This window comes from Vipera ursinii (assembly GCF_947247035.1).
Source record: "Vipera ursinii genome assembly, chromosome: Z".
NCBI classification, from domain to species: domain Eukaryota; kingdom Metazoa; phylum Chordata; class Lepidosauria; order Squamata; family Viperidae; genus Vipera; species Vipera ursinii.
In genome coordinates, this window is record NC_139517.1 from 111,647,350 (window position 1) to 111,673,260 (window position 25,911).

Consider the following 25,911-nt stretch of genomic DNA (forward strand, 5'->3'; position numbering starts at 1 on the left):
TTACCTGTATTCACAGAAGCAATCAATCAATCAATATGATTCCAAACTCCCCACCATGGCGAAAACCAAAGAGCTGTCCAAGGATGTCAGGGACAAGATTGTAGACCTACACAAGGCTGGAATGGGCTACAAGACTATCCCTAAGCAGTTTAGTGAGAAGGTGACAACAGTTGGTGCAATTATCCACAAATGGAAGAAGCACAAAATAACTGTCAGTCTCCCTCAGTCTGGGGCTCTATGCACCTCGTGGAATTTCAATGATTATGAAAACGGTGAGGAATCAGCCCAAATCTACACAGGAAGTTCGTGTCAATGATCTCAAGGGAGTGGGACCATAGCCACCAAGAAAACAATCCTGCAGTGCCACAAGGTCCCTCTCTTCAAAAAGGCACATGTACAGGCCTGTCTGAAGGTTGCCAATGAAGATCTGAATGATTCAGAGGAGAACTGGGTGAAAGTGTTTGGTGAGATGAGAACAAAATCGAGCTCTTTGGCATCAACTCAACTTACCGTGTTTGGAGGAGGAGGAATACTGCCTATGAACCCAGGAAACACCATCCCCACTGTCAGACATGGAGGTTGAAACATTATACTTTAGGGGTGTTTTTCTGCTAAGGGGACAGGACAACTTCACCACCTCAAAGGGACGATGGACGGGGTCATGTACTGTCAAAACTTGGGTAAGAGCCTCTTCCCTCATCCAGGGCATTGAAAATGGGTCGTGGATGGGTATTCCAGCATGACAATGACCCAAAACACATGGCCAAGGCAACAAAGGAGTGGCTCAGAAAGAAGCACATTAAGGTCCTGGAGGGGCTAGCCTGTCTTTAATCCCATAGAAACTCTGTGGAGAGAGCTGAAGGTTCGAGTTGCCAAACATCAGCCTTGAAACTCTAATGACTTGGAGAGGATCTGCAAAGAGGAGTGGGACAAAATTTCTCCTGAGATGTGTGCAAACCTGGTGGCCAGCTACAAGAAATGTCTGACCCCTGTGATTGCCAACAAGGGTTTTGCCACCAAGTCATGTTTTGTGAAGGGGTCAAAGACTTATTTTAGTCATTAAAATGCAAATTAATTTGTAAATTTTTGACATGTGTTTTTCTGGATATTTTTGTTGTTATTCTGTCTCTCACTGTTAAAATAAACCTACCATTAAAATTTTAAGCTGTGCATTTCTTTGTCAGTGTGCAAACGTACAAAATCAGCAGGGGATCGAATATTTTCCCCCCTCACTGTATGAGATAAGGCAACAATATTTGGCTTGTTTAGAAATTAAATAATGCAGAACATTATTATTATTGTGCAGTACTTACCATATATAGTTCTCAAATGAGAACTATAGAGTGACAAATACTGTAAATATTATGAATAGAAATACAGAAACTTAAGTTACCCAGAATCACTTGATTGAGTTTCATAGTTATAGAAATGTAATGAATGAATGAATAGAGCAATTAACCACAGCATAGTGTTTACTGCAGCCTTTTCAACATATATGTCATTATTGATCTGATTTTTATAGAGCATACATTATATAAACTTTCTGATGAAAAAAGACTTTTGATTGAAGAATTAGGGCAAAATACCATTAATCTACTAAAAGCAAAGAGTATTGCTTCAGAAAGAGACATAATTGGAAAACCTATTGGTAAGTACAGATTAAATGAATCTGTTTAAAGAAAGCATTAACTTTAGGCATTTGTTCACTTTCACATATTGTGCCACCTTGACATTGAAAGAGGCCATAAATCAGTCATTTTATGGTCATGAAAATCTGTTTTTCCCCCTTAATTTTTGGTTTTCAGTTTAAATGGAGCTGTATAATGGAGTTGTAAAACAAATGCAAGGCAAGAAATAGTGACACTGTAATGAAGGTATCTGAAAATATTAGATACTTTTATTACAGCGTCGTTATTTCTTGCATTTCTTTTAACAAAAAAATATTTGCCACTTGAAATGATCTATGTGTAATTTTTAATGATAAGATATAATTATGCTTTGAACTGTTTTCACGGAATAATTTTAAAACTATTTTTATCTGAAGAAAAGGAATTATATGATCTATTAGTAAAGAAGAAAGAATTGCAAGAAAAGTTGAAGTCCAATGAGAAGGAGACAGATGAAGCTCAGATTCTTGCATCCATCCATCCAGGCATTATCAGTGGTAAGGTCGCTATATTGCCTCATAATTTAAAAACTTGAACAGGAATTATTACTAATATTATTATATTATCTATCCATTCATATACTGATTTTTCCTTCCAAAGGAAGCCAGGGGAGTGTACAAAAACTAAATATATAAAATTATCTTCCATAAAAAGCATTTTGTTAACTTAGATGAAAATTAAAAAGTTCTATAAAATAACAATAGGGTTGCAATAATTAAAAGACCTCTTGTTCTTACCAGAGTTATGAGCCTGAAAATGCCCAGGGAATAACTTTATCTTCAAATGAGATTTAAAACTATATAGTATGGATAGCAATGGTAGATATTTTGAAAGAAGAATCCCTAATAAGGAAACTGGTAGTAAAAAATCTGTGACAAAAATTTATACCTTTTATGCATATACAAGAATTTCTTGGTTTCTGGTTCCTGTTTTTCAGCGGAGCAGTCGGAAGATTCGGAATGCCGAACCCTTCGGTTGAAATTTCTTTTTGTTCGGGACCCTAAGGGGCCAGAACCCACCCTGAAGGGGTGGAATGAAGGAAGGAAATCCCAGGGACTTAGGAGAGACGGTGGTCTCTCCGAACAGTCCAGGAGAAGCCTCCCAGAAACCCAACAAAAGAAAAGGCTGGCTAACTTCATGTCCAGCCACAGCTGAAAACAACGAAAGCCATAAGCTTTTAAACTAAGTGGATCTTAAACAGCATGCTTGAATCTGTGTAAGAATATTGATTTTCTCTATCCTACCTATTTTCCTGAAGAAGAAAGTCCCAAAAGTAAGAGATCTCCAGAAAAAAAGGCGGGGATTTTACTCCCTCCTTTTGGTTACCGGAAGCGGCGAAACTTACCCTTTAGAGAGAGAAAAAAAAACACTAGAAAGATCTGAAAAAATGAGCAAACGCTGACACCTACTGGTGGGTGAGGATTTTTTTTTCTCTGACCCTCAAAGTTCTTTAAAAATGCAGCTGTGTAAACAAAGTGAGAGTAACAAATCTGAAGCAATGAATACTTTACAAAAGGAAACATATGATAAGTGGCAACAATTTCAAAGGACAATGATTTTAAACCACAAAGAAATACAGAACTACCTTGAGAGTATGAATCAACTTATCTCCAACTTAATTTCACTCCAAAAAATTTCCCAGGAAAATACAGTAGAGATAACTGAACATAATTCTGAGGATAGAGACTTAAAGATGGAACCATATAAAATAAAAAATCATGATTTAATTCAAATGGGAAATATTTCAACACATCCAAGCAACTTTGAAGGAAAAAAATGAGAAAAAATACTTTACAGGGAAACGAATGAGGCAGCAAAACATACTGATTAAGAAGGCAATGGCCAGAGAAAAAAGATTAAAATGGAAATCAAGAAAAAAGATGATGGGACTTAGAGAGAATACTTAAAAAAGAAACATTTGTTTGAATATGACTAAAAATGGAAAAACTTTGGAATATATTACTCTTAGAGAGATGAATTTTTTTGTTAACTAATACAATAAGAAACATTTGTTTGAATATGGCTAAAGAAATGGAAAAAATTTGGAATATATTACTCTTAGAGGGATGATTTTTTTTAAATTAATACAATATGTTTTTTTCTTTTTCCTTTCTGTAAAAAAAAAGTTGAAATGATTTAAACAAAGCAAACATTTTAGTTATTTAAATGTGACGATAAGAAAATGTGTTTTGAATGAGCGTTAAAGGATTAGATGATTAGATCTACTGAATGGAATGCTTAAAGTTTAAATAGATTAAATACATTCTCAGCTATGGTGAAAAAGAATAAGAAATTAAGGGAATAAATATATATTAAATTAGGAGGGATACATATTTTAAGTCGTATGTTATTTTTTGTATCTCAGTGCTTTTGTCTTTTTCCCCTCTTCTTTTTTCTTTCCTCTTTTTTCCTCTTTTTTGTCTCTCTCCTTTTTTCTCTCTCTACTTTTTTACTTTTTGATTAAGAAATATGAAAATATGAGAGGGCTTATATGGAAAAAAATAGAATTAAATCCACCAATGTAAATGTAGTTAATTGTTGAGAAAATTGTCACTAGTAAGCATATTTAGAATTTGGGGGGAGAAATAAGCTGCAATAAGCACGGTAACAGGATTTACGATAAGGCAACTAAAATGACAAATAGGATTATTGGAAAAACTATAAACTGTTGTTTATCAAAATAATGAGAGTTGTCTTAATCTAATGTTTTGCAAAGAAAGATACTTTGAGGAAAGGGGAAATCAAATGAAATTAACATATGGAATATAGAAATCAACTGTTAAAGATTGTCTTATAAATGTTACCCAGACAACATACTGTTTACAAATTACTGAATGATTTTATGTTATGTTAAAAAATACCAATAAAATATATACCCCCAAAAATTTCTTGTGCATACAAACCACTTTCACAACAAGAAATTTGTATCATCTTTTGTACACAGAGACACACCCACACATATCACACACACATTTTCCTTTGTCTTTTCATTCATATAAAAAATAATAATATAGGCTGGATTGGGTAAAATAAGAATAGAAAAGATAACTGGCCAGTTAAGGAAAGTTAGGAAATAAATGAAAAAAGAACTAAAAGCTGAAATTTTAAGAGAAAGAAAAAAAAACTTCATTTGGATCTTCTTAATATCATATTGTCATTTTAGTCCTTCCCACACTCAGAAACTAAACAAAGGTCAGCCCTGGAAATGGATTTCTACCAGGCTGTTTCAGGTTTGTAAGCTACATGGACGGGCTGAGCAATTTAGTAAATATCTGGTGGACATAATTGCTCAGATTCGGGCTGGTCTGGACTCTGACTGGGCAGTATCTGATGAGAGGAAAACAATGAATTTGGCCGAGAACATTTGGGAACAGTTTGATCCTGTGACTCCGGATGAAGTGGACAAGATCATGGGGAAACTAAGTGCTGCCACATGTTTGTTGGGCCCGTGTCCCTCCTGGCTAGTCTATGCATCTCGGGAGGTTACACGAGGCTGGCTCCTAGCAGTTATCAATGCTTCACTGAGTGAAGGGTACTCCCCTGCTGCCTTGAAAGAGGCGGTGGTAAGGCCCCTCCTTAAGAAACCTGCATTGGATCCAGCTATTTTAAACAACTTCCGTCCTGTCTCCAACCTTCGCTTTCTTGCGAAGGTCGTTGAGAGCGTGGTGGCACGACAGCTCCCTTTGATCCTGGAGGAAGCTGAGTATCTGGATCCATACCAATCGGGTTTCAGACCTGGGTATAGCACGGAGACGGCATTGGTCGCACTGGTGAATGATCTCTGGCGGGCCCGAGATAGAGGTTATTCCTCTGTCCTGGTCCTATTAGATCTCTCAGCGGCTTTTGATATCATCGACCACAGTATCTTACTGCGTTGTCTTGAGGGGTTGGGAGTGGGAGGCACCGTTCTGCGGTGGTTCTCCTACCTCTCGGACCATTCGCAGACGATGTTAGGGGGCAGAGGTCAAGCCCTAGGCCCCTTAGTTGTGGAGTGCCTCAGGGATCGGTGCTCTCGCCCCTCCTGTTCAACATCTATATGAAGCCGCTGGGAGAGATCATCCATGGCTTCGGGGTGAAATATCATCAATATGCTGATGATACCCAGCTATTCATCTCCACCCCGAACCAACCCAGTGATGCCCTCGATGTGATGTCCCATTAACTGGAAGCAGTACAGATTTGGATGGGGAAAAACAGGCTTCGACTCAACCCGGCCAAGACTGAGTGGCTCTACATACCATCATCTCGTTTAGTCCAAGAGGTTCCATCTTTGGCTATAGGAGGAGAGATGTTACCTCCCATTGATAGAGCACGCAATCTGGGCGTCCTCCTAGATTCACGACTCAGTTTTGAAGATCATATTGGAGTCATGGCTAGGGGGGCATTTGCCCAGATTCACCTAATATACCAATTGTGCCCCTTTCTGGACCGAGATGCCCTACGTACAGTCACCCACGCACTCGTTACCTCCCGTATAGACTACTGTAATGCTCTCTACATGGGGCTGCCCTTGAAGACCACCCGGAGGCTTCAGCTGGTGCAGAGTGCAGCTGTACGGGTAGTGATGGGAGCACCCCGATACTCCTATATTACACCCCTCCTGCGTGAGCTGCATTGGCTACCGGTTGCCCTCCGGGTGAGATTTAAGGTGCTGGTACTTACCTTTAAAGCCCTACATGGCTTTAGGCCCGGGATACTTGCAGGACCATCTGCTGCCGGGAACGAATTCCCATCGCCCAGTACGCTCACACAGAGAAGGCCTCCTCAGGGTACCGTCAGCTAGGTAATGTCGGCTGGTGACCCCCAGGGGGAGGGCCTTCTCTGTGGGAACCCCAGTCCTATGGAATCAGCTCCCCCCTGAGCTTCGGATGGCCCAAAATCTCCAATCCTTTCGCCGTGGCCTCAAAACACTCCTATTCCACCTGGCTGACCTGGACTGACAGGCATTTTAATTAATTATATTTACAATTTTTAATTTATTTTTAGTTTTTAATTTTAATTTATTGCACAGATGATTTTAATTTTATTTTTATCTTAATTTCTGTATTTATTATATGTTTTGTTGTTAGCTGCCCTGAGTCCTTCGGGAGATAGGGCGGGATATAAATCCCATAAATAAATAAATAAATAAATAAATAAATAAATAAATAAATAAATAAATAAATAGATTGAGAAATAGAAAAAAAAACCTGAAAGAAGGGAATCACAAATCATTTTTTATTGCTGCCAAGAACATTACATGGATGTGAAGTCACCAGAAGGTTCAATTTGAAGTAGATTACATTTTGTAGATTGTAGATTATTATTTCTAAATTTAGAGTTCATATTGATCAAAAAACCTTATTAGATAAACATTGCTTGTTTTTCTTCATTAGAGCGTTAATGTTTTCATGGTTTTCTTTTTTTTTCATAAGGCTTTTGGGTATTACTGTATAGCCATGGTGTATTTGTTTATATCTATTTGTACTATTTTTTAATATTCTTCAGTGTCATTTTAATAATATGTATTGCTTTAATAGCAATCTATTAAAATTATTTAAGCCTCATAATAAATTGAATAAATAAATTATTTATGTTTATTGATCTGAAATTATTTTACAGAACATGCACTTCAAGAATTGTTTGAGGCAAAAAAACACTTGACCACAGTTTTAAAGGCAACTGTAGATGATATTCAAAATGCAGAACATGTTTTAGAAATGGCTCAGATGGAACGACGTAGTGGTATGACTTATAATGTTTTAATTTTTGTTTAACAATAATGTTTTATCACCATCTTTACTATAATAATGTTAGAAGAAGTGTACGTCAAGCACCTTTATCTATTCTTGGATGAATGGTTGATTTATTGCCCTGTACACCGCCCTGAGTCCTTCGGGAGAAGGGCGGTATAAAAATCTAATAAATATAAATATATAATATAAATATAGCTATTTGGAACAATGGCCTAAAGTAAACTGTTTAATGATTTATCAAAATGAGTTATGCTTGTATTAGAAGCGACTATTTACTAGAAACACTTCTTTTTCTTACTGATCATAAAAAATCAATCAATTTCTGTCATTCTTTCCTTCCTTATCTCTTGAAAAGTATAGATAGTTATAAGCTAGTGAAGTGGGGTCACTTTAGATTTTGGCATCCTCTTCCTCACATCTCTGCTTGTATGCTTGTTAAAAAAGAATACACAACAATCATTCCCACCTCATTGTACATACCATGTTTTCCCAAAAATAAGACATATTCCCGAAAATAAACTCTAGCTTGATTTTTATGTGAGCACCTAATATAAGCCCTACCCTCAAAATAATCCCTAGTTAAGAGCCTGTGCAGCTAGCCGCCTGCCCATTCCATCTGATTGTTCATGGTGCCGCTGCCACAAGTTGAGGCGAGGCAGGTGGGAGAGGGGGTGGAGCTGTCCCAAGTGCTGTGCACCCACTTACCTTAGAGCGCCTGCAGTCTAGCCTCTCATGTCCTGAGATCTGTCTCACCTTGCGGTCATGGCACCAACAGCCCCACCTAGCAGGAGCCTGCATGGCCGCCAGCCTACTTCTTCTGTGGTCACTCGCCACCACTTGTGCACATTGCCCCCGGCCTATGTTTCGCTGGCAGAGGCCTTCAGGAAAGACCTCTGTAGCTGAGAACAGAGCCCCGGATTGATGCACCTGTTGCCCCCTGGCCTTTGTTTCATTGGCAGAGGGGAAGAAAGCCATGGTACCAACTATCATAGGTTGCAATTAAAAGAGTATTTCATGTATACACCAAAGACATAAAAAATTTGACCAAGTTTTTATGAAAAATAATCAGTCATCCAAAATAATTTCATTTAGTTTGTTTTGTTTTATTGAATGAGATCTACAATAATATTTAGCAATATATGAAATAATCCAGTTTTTGAAAATAATTGTTCATGTTATGTGATTTTATAAATAATGAGAATATTTTAAAATATTTTTAGGTGACTAACTATCATAGGTGGCAATTAAAAGAGTATTTCATGTATACACCAAAGACATAAAAAATTCGACCAAGTTTTTATGAAAAATAAAATGGGTGTTTCTTTTTCTCTTTCCTAAAAAACCAGTTTGGTGTAGTGGTTAAGGCACAAGACTAAAAAGCAGGAGACCAAAGTTTAAGTCCTACCTTAACCATGAAAGCTGGTTGGATGACTTTGGGCCAGTCACACTCTCTCAATCCAACTCATATCACAGGATAATGTTGTGGGTAACAGCAGGAGGAAGAAGATGTGTTGGATATGTTCATCACCTTGAGCTATTTGTAAAAATAATAAAGGTGGGATACAAATCAATAAAATAAAAAATAAAAATGCATTTTACCCACACAAAACTCAATGAAAGCAAATTCAAGCAGATTTGAAGTCATCTCTTTGTGTCATTTGTTGTCATTTGACACCATTAGTCTGCCCTCCCTATTTACTTAATTTTTTGTTGGCTTGGGCAAAGGGGTTTTTGCGAGAGACAGGTCTGCAGAAGGTTATTAGTCATCCAAAATAATTTCATTTAGTTTGTTTTGTTTTATTGAATGAGATCTACAATAATATTTAGCAATATATGAAATAATCCAGTTTTTGAAAATAATTGTTCATGTTATGTGATTTTATAAATAATGAGAATATTTTAAAATATTTTTAAAGAAATAATTCAAAAAGGGAGACCACTGAATCACCTACTTAAAAAAAAAGAATTGCTACAGAAAAGTTTAGCTTCGAATTGGACAGAATTAGAAGATGCTCAGGCTCTTGTAGCTGCTGAACCAGGATATATCAATGGTAGGTAAACTGTAATTTCTAATATTTGTAATGCCAGATATATAAAATTTGAAGTAAGTTTCTTTGTCTCAATTGAATTTATAATTAAGATGAAATAGTATTTGCTGAACTGTAAGCAAGACTTCTCAAATTTTCTGTCACTGATAAAAAGAAAGGAGCAAGAAAAAAGTGATTCAGTAAAGTTTTAGAATCACAACTTGAGAAACACCACAGCACTACATAGAATTGTTGTTACTCACATTTGTTTAGTACACTAGATAATTGGGTTTTACTTTAGATTTTATTCATAGTAGCTGGTACAACAAGGCTGAGACATTTTTCTTCTGTGACTTGGTTAAATGGAAGTATTTAAACATTTTCATTCTAGTTGTAAACTGTAACAGCTTGTTGTATTGTTTAAATTTAAAAATTTAAAAAACATATATGTGGTAAGTGAAAGGCCAATGTTAATTCACATTTAATAAAAAATGAAGTTTTATCAACATTATGATTTTTGACATGCTAAACAGCTTAATTTTTAACTAGATTCTTACCGATATCCATTTCCTTAAAATTAAATGATGAATAGATGCAGCTATAGCTTTGATTTCTTTACAAGAATAATTTATTTATATTTATTTATTTATTTAACATTTATTTAATTTAATTTATACAGCAAGTCATCTCATAAGCAAGTGACTGGGAAGTGTGTAACAAAACTAAAATTACAAATATCTAAATCACTATCATTAACAAATATTAAAAACATTAAAAACTATAAATGTCACAGCTAAAAATACAGTTCAGTCAAATTAGAATCATGCTTTTGAACAACCTGTGATATACTAAATACCAATTGTATGCATATATTGTAAATAGGGCAAATATATCAGCATTTTTAAATGAACTGACTTAATTATTTTTACAGAGCATAAATTACAAGTATTATCTGATAAAAGAAGCAATTTGTCTGAAGAGCTAAAGAAAGTTTTTCAGGAAATATTAGCATTGCAGCAAGGTGCTTCGGAGAAATTTCCAGATAGACATTATGGAGGTAAGTTAACAAAAGAAATAAATATATAAAACCTTTTTCTAAGCAAAAGAGTTATAAATTCCATCAGAATGGCATTCTTTATTAGAAACGAAATAAACTCATGCTTGAAAAAGTAATTTCAATTTTTGTCAGAAAATAAAATAAAATGCTATAATCAATTAATTTACATGATAAAAATATTATAAAGCTGTATCTTGCTAGGTATTTCTCAAATATTTATTTTGCAATATTATGGTAATATATATTTAATATGTAAGGTTTTAAATTTTACTGTTTACTTCATACTGATCAAGAGATCAGAATGAATACTGTTTTTCGTATGCTATACAAAGAAATTGTACCTTGTCAGGAAAGTTTTCATGGGTTCCTGTAGGAACATAATTCAAATTTCACAGAAAATTCTATTGGCTTTGTGGCACATTTCTTATCCTACTTTGTTTCTTTGTACTTAAGAATTCTGCAATAATAGATAAATTATACATTATATGAACTATATTGAAACATTAAAACATTTTTCTTTTTAATTTTCTGAGCAATAAGAAGCTTCTTAAATAAATTTGAAGAGACAATTTAAAACCTTTCTCTTTTTTGCAGAAAAAGAATTATATACACTATCTGAGAAGAAACAATTGTTATTGGAAAATCTAAAAAGGCTACAAGAAGCTCAAGCTCTTGCAGCGGCCCAACCTGGTGGCTTGGGTGGTATGTTTGTGGTGATTCCTTATTCTTTCAGCTTTAATATTAATCCTCTGCACCTTGAATTAATGTGCTTCATTTGTTAGAGAAACTGGGCATGGCTATAGAAAATTATTCCTGTTTTAATAGTTATATAAGTAGGACATGCAGTAAACTCTTAGACTGGAGTTTCCTGCTCAGTATTTTAGCAGGTTAATTACATGTGCTTTCATGGCATTGGAAGATGAACTATTTTATAAAAGCAGTTGCAAAAGAATTTTAAACATTGACAATATATCATTTCATCTTTTTTAATATACTGTACTTTTGCTGGATCAGTGGGTTAGGACGCTGAGCTTGTCGATCAGAAGGTCGGCAGTTTGGCGGGTCAAATCCCGAGTGCCGTGTAACAGAGTGAGCGCCTGTTACTCATCCCAGCTTCTGCCAACCTAGCAGTTCAAAAGCACGTAAAAATGCAAGTAGAAAAGTAGGGACCACTACGGTGGGAAGGTAACAGCGTTCCGTGCGCCTTTGGCGTCTAGTCATGCCGGCCACATGACCACGGAGACGTCCTCGGACAAACGCTGGCTCTTCGGCTTTGAAACGGAGATGAGCACTGGCCCCTAGAGTCGGAAACGACTAGCACGGACGTGCGGGGGAACCTTTACCTTTTTAACAATAATTTGCTACTTTTAGTATTTACTGCAGATATTTTTATATCATTCTTTAGTTATATAGTAATACTTTGTCAATAGATACTCACCTGAATTTAATGAAAAGAATATATATAGTTTCATTTCATATATTTAATGATGACATTTTCTTCCAAAACTTTGAATATAGTGTCATTTAAGTAGCTTAGAGAAAAATAGAAACCTGAGAGATTCCATAATAGAAACGTCGGGCAGTAAAGCATTTAATCCCCAGGTTAAGTTCCTGAAATCTGCCTTCCAATTTAATACAGTGCCTCCAGTTATTACTCTAATGACTGTGGTCTGAAAGATCCATAACTGAAATTAGGAATATCAATGGATTGCATATACATTTTTTCCTCAAATAGGGCATAAATCAGTCTTAACATATGTTTGAAATATATTTAGAAATTTCAAAAGTTATCTAAGTTCCTAGAGATTAGCATAGCATACCATATAATAGCATAGTGTAACGTAGCATACCATAGCATAGCACAGAATACTTTATTGGCCAAGTATGATTTGACATAGAAAGAAATTGTCTGTGGTGCAGAAGCTCTCAGTCTACATATAAACAACAAAATAAAATAAACATAAGATCCCAATAAGAGAAAGTAATAAAAAAAGATGAGAAAGATAATAGTAATACAGCCAAACTACCTAGATATTACATAACATTGGTTTGTATTTGTTTGTGTAGATAAACTTTGTTAAATTATGATTTCAAAATTTAATTTAATTTAATTTAATTTAATAATTTAATTTGTATACCGCCCTTCTCCCGAAGGACTCAGGGCGGTGAACAGGGCAATGCATAATAAAAAACAGGATACAAAAATTAAAAAGTGATTAAACAACTATGCCCGTAGTAATTGATACATATTAAAAATTAAAACTAATTATAAAAAACCCAACCCCATCCCATCAGACCAGGCCAGCTTGTTCAAAAAAGAAGGTTTTGAGATCGTGCCGGAAGGAGCGAAGGTTGGGGGCCATCCGGAGCTCGACCGGTAAGTGGTTCCATAGGTCTGGCACGCCCACAGAGAACGCTCTCCCCCTGGGGGCCACCAATCGGCATTCTTTGATCGGAGGTACCCTGAGGAGGCCCTCTCTGTGGGAGCGCACTGGACGGAGGGAAGTTGACGCCGGCCGCAGGTGTTGCTGTAGGTAATCCGGACCCATGCCATGAAGGGCTTTGTAAGTCATCACTAACACCTTGAACCTCACCCGGAGAGCAACCCGTAGCCAATGCAGCTCGCGGAGCAAAGGTGTAACATGGGAGTATCGGGAAACCCCCAAGACAACTCGCGCGGCTGCATTCTGCACCAGTTGAAGTCTCCGGGTGGACCTCAAGGGCAGCCCCATCTTAATATAGTTAAGATCCTGGTTTCTAACCTGTAACTTGCTTAATAGTGCCAACTTGGATATTAAGACAAAGAACACTTTGATTATACACTTTAACTCAGTTAATTTAAGAAGTTTTGTAAAATATAAAAAATTGAGATTTATATTGAATACTGATTGCAATATTGTACAGCAATTGTACTCATTTAATAATTTGTTGTGAATTGATCTAAAATGTTTTTGTAGAAGATAAGCAAAAGCAGCTAACTGAGCAAAGGAAACATTTAACTGCAGAGTTGGAGACCATAGTAAAGAATATTCAAAGAGCAGAACATAGTACTTCAGAAATACTTCTCGATATAAGAGCCAGCGGTAAGCAAATAAAATGCTGTATTGAAAGCTATCACAATAGAAGAATAGGAAGTTGGGAGAAGATAAATGTGAGTACTAACTCATGATCACTCTTTACCAGGTATAAGTTTTGTGAGTAATTCAGTGGCTTTTTTGGACTTTAAAGATTTGCCTAGGCTTCATATTGTTCCCACCATTGAACTAGAAATTTAGTAAACCAGAATTTCAAGATCATCTCTAGACAAATGAGACAATGCAATAGGAAGTGTATGAGATTTCATCTCTGCTAGTTTCTCCATATTTAAATCCTGCTTGTTTTTAATTTTAATTATGCTTGAAGCCCTTGGAAAAAAACTGTAGGTAAAACCTTTTCAAATATTATAAATATATAAATCTTCTGATTTATTATTCACATATCAGTGATTGAATTCAAATTTTATACTGCTGGGGGGACTTAATTCTTGTAAAAGTAAGAACAAAGTGATTTTATTGGCTCCTTTATACTATTGACTGGTATAGTATTATCTTATTTGTTTGTAGGCAATCCCATTTAGCAAAAGCACTGTCTTCATTTACTTCCTAAAGGATTTATAGTGAAATTATAAATTATAAAGCATGAAAGACTGATATTCTACTATACTAATCAAAACTTTACTGAGCAATATCAAAAAGAATCTTTCCACTGTGAATGGTGCTTCTTTGTGGGTCCCAGGGCAAAGTGGGTAACAAGAATTTAACTGAAGCCTGTAAAGCAGTTGTTAACATCTTTATGACTCAGAATGCCTCATATAGACTGTGCAATATTATCTATGGGGACTGAATAATAGGATGCACATTGATTAATATTGGAGACCCTGTGAAAACATCCAGAATATGATTACAAGTACTGCCAGATGTCCTGGTATTCCTTTACATACAGCCTATAGAAAATACATTGGCTATCAATTAATTTTTTGTCATAATTTGAATCCTACTACCTAGGATTGATTGTTCAGTTCTCTGTGTTCAGTAATGATGGTTGTATGGTTTGGATAATCTATGAATATTTTTTGTCATAAGGCTCAAAGAAATACCTTTTTCTTCTGTAAATCATTAATATTTTTAATTTAAATCTGTCTTTCATATTTGTTATCGCCATCTGAGAATATTATAATTTTATTTAATATAAACCTATGTAATGCAAAATGGTTTTATAATGCAAAATGTGTTCCATTAAAAGAATGTAAAAGAATCTTACTTGATTATACATTCATTTGTCTGTTGTTTACATTGTAATGATAAAGGTGGCATTTGAAATTTCCATTAAGTAATTTATTTTTTGCATAAGCTTATTCTTTTTGGGGGAACAGTGATGTCTTATTTAAAATGTCGCAATTTTGCAGAGAAAGATCTAAATGAATTGTTAGAAAAGAAGTTTGAAATACTGGAAGATTTGGCATTCAATCAAAAAGAGCTGCAGGAAGTTCAAGTTCTTGCAGCTGTCCACCCAGACAGTACCAGTGGTAAGTAAAAATCAGTAGTTAATGAAAAATAAACAGAAAAGTTCAGCATATGAACAAATTAATTACAACAAAAATCAAATAAACAAAAAATTGGATATATTGACAAATTAATTACATTAATTAGTAATAAAAATTAAAATTAATGAACTGATCAGTGAAAGTGGTACATTGAAATTATAGCGTTAGGATGACAAGGAGAATTAATGTGTAAGCCAATATCACTGCAAAATATTATTTCTTTAATAATGCTCCTGAACAGAGATAAAAATTGAAAATTAGGAGAAAAAAAATGACAGTCACAAGTATGAGTGAGCAGTGTGCTGCAGCTGCCAAAAAAAGCCAACACAGTCCTAGGCTGCATTAATAGAGGGATAGAATCAAGATCACATGAAGTGTTAATACCACTTTACAATGACTTGGTAACACCACACTTGGAATACTGCATCCAGTTTTGGTCACAATATAAAAAAGATGTTGAGACTGGACACTAAAACATATGAAGAATGATTGCAGAAATATGCGTAGTTTAATGAAAAGTAGAACTAGGGTGATATGATAGCAATCTTCCAATATCTCAGGGCTTGCCCCAAGAAAAGGGGGTTAATTGATTTCCGGTTTGCGCGTGCGGCACTTTCAGACGTGTAGGAAGAGCTCTCCCTGCTCTTTGATCCTTCTTTATTGGAGGACCCTGAAAAGGGTCGAAAGTCGCCCTGGAGGGGCGACCACCATAAGGAGGACCTCCCTGTGATCATGGAAGGGTGGCAGCCCTTCACTTGAATCCGGAGCAGCTCCTTTGGCCCAAAGAAGCCGTTCCCTGCTGAAAGCCAAAAGCACCATCTAGCACAATGAAGGAATCTGGAGGACCTGGGTGAGATCTTACCTTTCTTATCCCCCTATCTGCCTTCCTGTGGGACTTTTCTGAAAATTTCTTCCCCCCTTTTTTTTGTTTTAAAAAAATGGCATTTGTATACTTGGGGGAAAAACATTTTAAGCCTTAAAGCCTCAAAGAAAAAAAACTGATTAAGCAAAGAAATTAAGCAATATTATTTCTACTTAGTAAAAAGCTCCTATTTTTCATGGGGATCTACTACCCTATTTTCTGTTTAAGATGTGAATTAAGGAAAAAAGAATGGACTAATTATACAAAAGCTTTATATTAATTTGGGGGGGGGAAAGAACTTTACAACTTATTCTATATGCTATTGATGATATCCTGTGGCTAAACATGGAACAGCAAGTAAACCTTTTGCCTATTGTGAGAGCTGATTGAATAACAGAGCTGTCCTTGACACTATCTTCAAAGATAAGGGTGGGAACACCTAGCACTATGACTATATCCCACCACTTAATTACAAACTGATATTGGACACAATCTTGGCAATAACTGAGCAAATTAAATCCAAACTGCATGATAAACCTGACAACCCAAAGCCATCAAATCAAAGGAAGCAAGGGATATATATGTATCCTGATGACGCCAACAAAATCAGACTCGAAGTTACCAACATCCTCTGCACCAGCAAACCACCCAAAAGCAACTTACCCAAAGAGGAACAGACAGCACTACTTAACCTAAAAAAAGACACCAGCATAATCATTCTGCCAGCAGACAAAGGCAACGCCACGGTGGTAATGAACTCATCTGACTACCATACCAAATTATCCAACCTACTCCGAGACTCCACATACAAACTCCTCAAGACAGACCCCACCACCTACCTGGAAAAAACCACAAAATCCAAAATAAAAGCCACCCCCATCAGTGAAGAGATCCAGAAAACAATCATTCCCAGAGAAAAATCATCCAGATGTCCCAAGCTCTATGGTCTGCCCAAGATACACAAAGAAGGAACCCCTCTCAGACCCATAGTCAGCTCCATAGGCTCACCTCTACAAAATCTAGCCAAATTTCTTGCCAAACAACTACAGCCTTACGCAAATTCCATCACCTCACACGTACAAGATTCATTCCAATTCATAGAGATCATAAGTAAACTAAACTTACAGCCCTGTGACCTACTTGTGAGCTTCGATGTCGTATCCCTCTTCACCCAAGTGCCAATCAAAGAAGCCTTGACAGCTATCCTAAATAAATACAACCCCCCAAAACACATCCTAGATCTGACCAACCACTGCCTATCTAACACATACTTCATCTACAATGGACAAAGATACAAACAAATGGAAGGAGCACCCATGGGATCACCCCTTTCACCTGTCATCGCAAACCTCTACATGGAACACTTTGAAACCCTCGCTCTAGAAAAATCCAACCACAAACCCAAACTCTGGCTCAGATACGTAGATGACACCTTCGTAATCTGGCCACATGGCAAAGAAAAACTGGATGACTTCCTCACACACCTCAATAGCCTACACCCCAAAATACAATTCACCATGGAAACAGAAGCTAACAACCAACTTCCCTTCCTTGATGTTTTAGTCTACAAGAAATCCAACGGCTCCCTAGGACACACTATCTACCATAAAAAAAACGCACACAAACCGCTATCTGAATGCACTCTCACACCACCACCCAGCACAGATCAACTCCGTAGCCAAGACACTCATCTCCAGAACAAAACAACTAGCTGACAAACAACACCTAAAAACCGAACTACACAACCTCACTAATGTACTAACAGCCAATGGATTCCAAAGAAACATGATTACCAACTTAATCCGAAGAGAGACACCCACAAAAACCCAAGACAGAGAACAAGAAAAAGGCAAAGCCCTCCTCCCATACTTAAAAGGGACCACAGACAGAATCAGCAAAGTCCTCCAAAAACACAACATCAAAACAGCATTCTACATAGACAGAAAAGTATCCACCATCCTAAGAAACCCCAAGGACATAATTGGGTTAGAAAACCAAGGAGTATACGAAATCCCATGCACCACCTGCCCCACCACATACATCGGACAGACCAACAGAAGAATAAGTGCACGCATTGAAGAGCACAAAAACTCACTCAGAAAGGGAGAACAAACTTCATCCCTGGTCCAACACTTTGAAGCCACGGGACATGAAATTGATTTTAAAAAAACCAAAACTATCGCCAAAATTGAACATTTTAACAACAGAATAATCAGAGAAGCCATTGAGATAGAAAAACGCCCCCACAGCATGAACAAACGAGATGATACCTCTCGCCTACCAGCTATTTGGAAACCCGCCTTGATTGACAGACGAGTCCCAACCACCAAGAATGATACCAGACCCAAACTCATGATAACATCACATGACATCACCACCACACAACTATTCAAAAAGCAAATCCGAACCCACAATGATAAAGAGGCACAACCACAAAACAGAAACCTAACTACAGCTGCAACATCAGCCACTTTAAACCCCTCCAAACCACATAATAAGCAAACTGACACCCACTATAAAAACATGGCACCACCACAAACACGAAGGCAAACAAAAACAGCACAACTCACCAGCTCAGGTCTAAGGCTGGCAGCTGAGACCAGCCCATCCACTCAAAACACACCCCCACCCAATCAGAACACCCCCACCATTCAAAACACACTCCCACCCAATCAGAACACACATAATCCCCACCCAATCAGCACACTTCCACTCACAGAACACACCCCCTCTGGCAGTTTAAAAAAGAAAAACAAACAGCCACATACTTCTCCCAGAAGAAGGAAGCAGAAACCACTAGCCTGATGATGACGGATGGGATTTCGTCGAAACGTTGCGCCTACACCTTTAGTTCTACGCGGGGAAAAACCCGAAAAACCAAGGATCCATATATATATATATATATATATATATATATATATATATATATATATATATATATATTTGCACAAATAATGAGCTGTCATAAGTTGACTATATCCTGTGGATAAGCCTTGAGTCAGGCCAAAACAGGAATGAAAGAGTTAATTAGCAAGGTACATTCAAAAAGCCTTGACAATTACTTAACACACATTTGCCTTGCCTTCTAGCTAATAAAAGAGAGAAAGAACCTGTGGCTCAGGAAGTTAAAACAACTGCCTAATATATAATCAGCCCAGGTTCGAATCTCAGATAAAGGGTATGACTGACTGATGAGAACATAAAGAGTTCGAAATGATCATCTCAGCCTCCCAAAATTCTTTATTAGCAATTTGAATAATTTGCATATATATATATATATATATATATATATATATATATATGTGTGTGTGTGTGTGTGTGTGTGTGTGTGTGTGTGTGTGTGTGTGTGTTAAGTGTTTGTTAAGTATTTAGAATACCTTGCTAGGCCCCCAAACATGGGGCAAATCCTAGTTCCTGTTTCAGCCTAACCCTAGGCCATCAACAGGCTGTAGTCACACAGTGGCAGCTCATATTTGTGTAAATTTTTGGATTGCGAGTCCCTTGGACTGCAAGGCGATCAAACCGGTCAGTCCTAGAGGAGATCAACCCTGACTGCTCTTTAGAAGGCCAGATCCTGAAGCTAAAACTCAAATACTTTGGCCACCTAATGAGAAGGAAGGACTCACTTGAGAAGAGCCTAATGCTGGAAAAGATTGAGGGCAATAGAAGAAGGGGACGACAGAGAATGAGGTGGCTGGATGGAGTTACTGAAGCAGTAGGCGTGAGCTTAAATGGACTCCAGAAGATGGTAGAGGACAGGAAAGCCTGGAGGAACGTTGTCCATAGGGTCACGATGGGTCGGACACGACTTTGCAACTAACAACAACAACAACAATCCCTTTAATTCTTTGTTAGCAATCCAAAAATTTAGACACACACACACACACACACACACACACATATGTATGTATTCTAAAATTCAATTATACAGACATATATAATACATATAACCTATATACACTGTATAAAATAGATTATCTACAGTATAAATGAGATGTAGCATTTTATTTAACATAATAGTTTAAGAATTTTAGTATTAAATTTTAGTAGATAAATTGCATTGTATTTATTTTGTAGATTATAAACTGCAAGACCTTATTGTGAAAAATAGGCTTTTGACTGAATATCTAGAAGCAACTGTACAAGATATACAAGAAATACACGAAATACCAAAAAGCTCTTCAGAAACAATTATTGTTAGAAGACCCTGTGGCAAGTAGAGAACAGATTATTTAGATTTTGTAAGAAAGATGTTCAATTTAATAAGTAAAATGCTTGCTAAAGGTAATGTAAAGGAGTGGAGAAATTTAAGATGTACAATTTTTTTTAAATCCCATTTATATCCCGCCCTTCTCCGAAGAGTCAGGGCGGCTTACAATTTAAGCACTAACTAATGTGCTTAGCAATAGCCTTCATTCTATGTATATGCCTGCTTATTAGGTCTTTCCCCCCCCAAGCGGCATTATTGCAAAGTCAGCTTATTGCCCCCAACAATCTGGGTCCTCATTTTACCTACCTTGGAAGGATGGAAGGCTGAGTCAACCTTGATTCTGGTGGGATGCGAACCTGCACTAATTGCAGGCAGCTGGTGTTACTTAAGGAGGCATTAGCCCACTGCTCCACCAAGGCTAGTTGAAAGATATATTTTGTTAGTTTTAATTATTTAGTTGTTTCCGACTCTTGGTGATTTTATAGGCAAGTGTTGCCAATATTAAGGTATTTTGTCAAACAAAGCTTTTTTCACTTGTTGTATATTCAACTTTGCATCAGGTTTGAGTATTCTTTGTTTGCCACTTCTTTTTTGTCCACTAAGCATTCCTAGAATCATAGTCTTCTCCAATGAATTTGCATGCATAACATCGCCAAAGTAAATCAGAGAAGGTCTTATGATTTTAGCTTCCAACAATATGTCTGGTTTTATATGATTTAACACCTCTCTTTAGTTACTCTGTAACTATATATGTAATATGTGGATGTATTAGATATATATAAAATATGGGTATAGGGCAAGGGTAAGCAACCTCGGCTCTTTTATGACTCATGGACTTCAACTCCCAGAATTCCTGAGTCAGATGCTGACTCAGGAATTCTGGGAGTTGAAGTCCATGAGTCATAAAAGAGCCGAGGTTGCCTGCCCCTGGTATAGGGTAATATATGTTTTGTAGCAAAACTGAACATTTGTAAAACAATTCAATAAAATGTGCTTATGCCAGCTTATTAGATGGAATAAGCTTCCTTATGTAATAAGATTCCTTATATACTTATCTAGAAATATATTAAATAGCTAAGGAGATATTGCACATCCTTGCCTTTATCCCTATTCAGAGTAGAACCATTTGCTAATTATTCTAAGAGCCAGTTTGGCCTAGTAATTAAGAAATCTGGATAAAAAGTAGGAAATTGTGAGTTCTAGTCCTGTTGAAAGACATAAAAGCTGGAGGGAGATTTTTAGTCAATCTCTTCTCAGACCAATCTACCTCACAAGATTATTGTTGTGGGGAAAATAGGAGAAGAATATCCAGTATGTTCACTATTGTTTTATTTATAAAACAATAAAGAAGGGATATAAATGAGTAAGTAAATAAATTAACAAGCTTTTCTTTCAAATTATACCACTCCTACTGCATTCAGTCTTCCATTACAAACTTGTACAAAGATTCTATCATTCTTCACTTTATCATAGACTTCCTTAAATCAAAAAATGTACAATATACTAACTTTCTCACATTCATCCATTTCTTGTTAGAACAAGAATCTGGTTGGTATAGCTTATATCCAGCAAAAACTCATATTGTAATCAAATTTTGCACACTATTCCTCTCACACTCCTTCAGTTAGATTCCTATTAAACATCTTTTCAAGCACACGTAATAATTTTTGTTCCCTTTTGCAAACTGCATACATAATCAAATGAAATGATATTGATGATGATAGCAATGATGTTGCTATTGTTATTATCTCACTGTTTCCCCCTATTGGAAAGAGGGATCATTTGTAATGGATTTTCAAGAGTTTACGACATCTAAAGAGACCTTCAAATCTATATTAATTTCAGAACTTATTATTGGTTAAAACTGACCTTGAAATCTAATCACCTCATTATTTACCGTATTTTTCGGACCATAAGACGCACTTTTTTTCCCCCAAAGTGGGGGGAAAAACGAGGGTGCGTCTTATGGTCCGAAGGTGATCCGTATGGCCAGCCCCAACCTCTGCAAGTGGAGCGCGAATCGGCACGTGCTGAGAAACGCCGATCTCACTCTCCTGCAAACTCCCTCGCTCGGTTTCAGCTTCCCTTGCTACAAGAGAAAGCAGGCTGAAACCGAAAGAGGCAGATTGCCAGGAATGCAAATCGGCTGATCTCGCGCTGCTGCAATCTGCCTCGTTTCAGCCTGCTTTCTCTTGTAGCACGGGAAGCTGAAACCGAGTGAGGGAGTTTGCAGGAGCGCGAGATCGGCCGATTCGCATTTCTGGCAATCTCCCTCACTCCGTTTCACACATGGACCATTTCCTATTGCACAAAGACCAGCAAGGTGAGTGGCTCAGATTTTCAGTGGGAAAACGAGTGAAAGCAAACAGAGGGCCAGCTGCATTTCTGAGAAGAGATCCCGTTTAACATCTGTAAACAATCTGGAACTGCAATTCAGAGAGAAGGAAGTCTGCATATCACAAGGAGCCACAAGTTTGTTTTAAGTGACAAGCAAAACAAATGAGCCTCAGTAAGTTGGGCCTGACTGGTAAAAAGTTCCCAAACTGTCCCTAATCTAGTTAGCTAAGTTTCATGTTCTTTTCTCTGCTGGGAAGAGTATGGAAGGAAGCCGTCAACCAAGTGAACTTTAAAAAGGGATCCATGGTTTTGTTTTGTTTCTTTAATTCCAGACAAAGTGAAAATTTTCAGGTTACATCTGCAATGGTGACAAACCACAAGCCATGCTTGCTTATAAACATGTTAGCGACCCAGCCATAGTTTTTGTCTCTACAAGACCCCTGCTGCAATCCTCTCTCGTAATTTCTCTGGGATGCAAAATAAAGAGTTGCTGGTACCCCATCTTGCGGGATTAGTGAAGGATAATTCAAACAATAACCCATGTAAAGTATTTCGAGTAACGCTCAGCATTGTCTGAAGTCCAATCCATTTAATGGCGACTGGAAGGAAGGAAGGAAGGGACAATGGGAGAGGGAGGGAGAGAAAGAGAAAGAGAGAGAAAGAGAGGGAGAGAGAGAGAAGGAGAAAGAATTTTTTTCTTGTTTTCCTGCTCTAAAAACTGGGTGCGTCTTATGGTCCGGTGCGTCTTATGGTCCGAAAAATAAGGTAGTCATTTACTGAAAATGATGACTTTTACATCTTGGGGTTGAAATTCTGCATTAAGAGTCATCTTCTAATAATTTCTCCCAAAGAAAAAGTTACTCTACATGTGACTGCCCATCGAGAATATATTTATCATATGTTCTTTTTGCTTTGCTTTAATATATGTAAGTAATGATAGGTTTATATGCAGTAGCAATAGCACTTACTTACTCTATATACTGCTTCATAGTGCTTTACAGCCCTCTTTAAGTCAGTAGTAATATTCACTATGATGACCATGGTGGAACACTGAAAAATATAACCCATGAGGCAAAAAAAGATAAGACCAATCTAGGAAAACTACTCATGAATTTGTCTACAAAAGTAAGCGTGTTTCTGATTTGATCAGAAACCAGAAAAATGCTTTATGAAGGCTCTATTCCATTTGAAAGATCAACTACATTTATTGCAAAAATGTAACTACAGATCAGAACTGAAAAAAGGGAAATTTAGGAAAAACTGCTGTGTTTTAAATCTGGCCAACTGGATGTTTCATAAAATTTGAATAAATAAAGTATGGTTAGTCTAAGAGTGCAGTGACAGTGGCACTGTTATTTGGCAATTGTACCTGCACCTGGGGGGAAATTCCTTCTGTTCCATTTTTTTTCATGCATACTCTCCACTGTTAAATCTGCTTCACAGTTTTATCTGATACTGGTGACATTAGAACAATGGTGGCCATGAAAATGGCATGATTCTAAATAAAATAATTTCAAAACTGTGAGTAGGCTAGAATTTTGATAAAACAGGTTCTATCTTTGAGAGCTCTAAATCATTTGGTTACCAGAATTAGCAATCTGGTAACCAAATGATTTACAGCTCTCCAAGATGTATATGTGTATATATGTATACTTATAAAGACATACAGATAGTGTTTTTTCTGTATTCTCTTTTTGAACAGTTATATTATTATTTACTTTCTACGGGACATACATTGATAAAGTAATATGTAATCTATTGTGAATCTTGGTAGGTAATGATACATTTCACATTCTATGCTTTGCTTTAGTTTTTTTTAATATTTCCTTAAACAGAAAAATCAAAATTGTTTTATTGTTATACAATACCATGAGCATTGAGGACATTTTAAACTATTTTTCAGTTGGTCATTATAAAAAAATGTTTTTTTCAGAAGAAGAATTACACACACTATCTGAGAAGAAACAACACTTGTTAGAAAATCTGAAATCTAAGGAGAAAGAATTACAAGAAGCTGAAACACTTAAAATTAGTCAACCAGGTACTGTCATTGGTATGTATATAGTGTTTTCCACACTTTCATTGTTTATAAATAAAAATTGTGTGTCAGATGTATTGCATTGTGTCTTTTTGCTGTAAACTGCTTAGAGTCAAGAAGATTAAAGCAGCATAAAGCCTTTAAAAGTAATAATAATAAAATTGCAAAAAGCTGTTTTACTCAGAACAGCTAACATCCTGCCCTTAGCTCTAACATTCGACATCAACTTCTGCTTATCCCAGGAAGGCACTCAATATCTGGATAAAAATGCCAAATCCAATCTGGTGACTGTGACAAAACATAAGATTACATTATACATTATCAAAACTTTAGAAGTCTATTTTTTTCTGTCATTAACTACATAGAATCAATAAAATGAACACCACAAAACTATCCTCTAACAAGAACTGTTAGCAACCATTTGTGGGCGATACTTACAAATAATATAGCCAAAGTTTGCTGCTTTTAGAGCTGTAAGCTTTGTCATTTTTATATAAGTTATCAGAGTGCCTCAGATATGTAAATAAAAACTGGTGGTGAACAGATGTATAATGTGTAATGGAAATCTAGGCACAGAGACTTGAAACACAGTTTTGATGTTTTCTGAAATAAGAAAATTTATATTATTAGAGTAAAATATTCAGTGAGTGCAAACTGAATTAACAGACTAGTTGCAGCAGGTATTATTTCAAAAATAAGATATTAATAGCTTTTTTTAAATAAAGATTTTATTAGGTTTTTTTCCTTACATACATATGTTAGTTTTTCTTTTTTTATTAAAGAGTTTTACAAAAACAACATTTTACAATATATCCCCAAATCCCTCCCACCCCAAACCCCCCCACTTCCACCCCCCCACTTCCCAGAGCTAAATACAGGATTATAGTTACAATAATCATATTCTAAATAAAAATTATGCATAATATACAATTAACCAAATTTATAATGTGCTTTAACTCCCCTTTAACATAACTACAAACAAAGTACCAATAACAATATCCCACTAAAATCTACTCATAAGCTAAATGGAACTTTTTAGTCCCATATTTGTTCTGAATATAATTTATCCATCTCCTCCAAACTGAAATATATCTTTCCTGTGAATGATCTTTCAAATAAGCAGAAATCTTAGATATTTCTGCAAGATTCGAAACTTTAAACACCCATCTTCTATAGTGGGCAAACTATCCTTCTTCCAATATTGTCCCACCAGTAACCGTGCTGCTGTTATGATGTTCAACATCAAGTTAGTTTCTTTAACATCACAATCTACAACAATACCCAATAAAAACAAAAAAGAGCACTTCCCCTTTTTATAATTACTTGCCGCTTTTAAGTTTAGTCCTTCTGCGGGTCTTTACTTTTCACCCCTTTTCCATCAAGGGCTCAACATTTA

The 25,911-nt window shown here is 36.4% G+C and overlaps 1 protein-coding gene across 1 annotated transcript in view; it reads left to right on the plus strand.

Moving 5' to 3' along the window:
- The window catches only part of CCDC7 (coiled-coil domain containing 7), a 297,769-nt gene that overhangs the window by 168,324 nt on the left and 103,534 nt on the right, over positions 1 to 25,911 (plus strand). Inside the window, 10 exon segments of the mRNA XM_083379044.1 lie at positions 1,523 to 1,648; positions 2,045 to 2,164; positions 7,269 to 7,391; positions 9,319 to 9,453; positions 10,361 to 10,486; positions 11,081 to 11,188; positions 13,444 to 13,569; positions 14,931 to 15,050; positions 20,008 to 20,138; positions 24,413 to 24,530. Coding sequence (XP_083235170.1) covers positions 1,523 to 1,648; positions 2,045 to 2,164; positions 7,269 to 7,391; positions 9,319 to 9,453; positions 10,361 to 10,486; positions 11,081 to 11,188; positions 13,444 to 13,569; positions 14,931 to 15,050; positions 20,008 to 20,138; positions 24,413 to 24,530 — 1,233 coding nt within the window.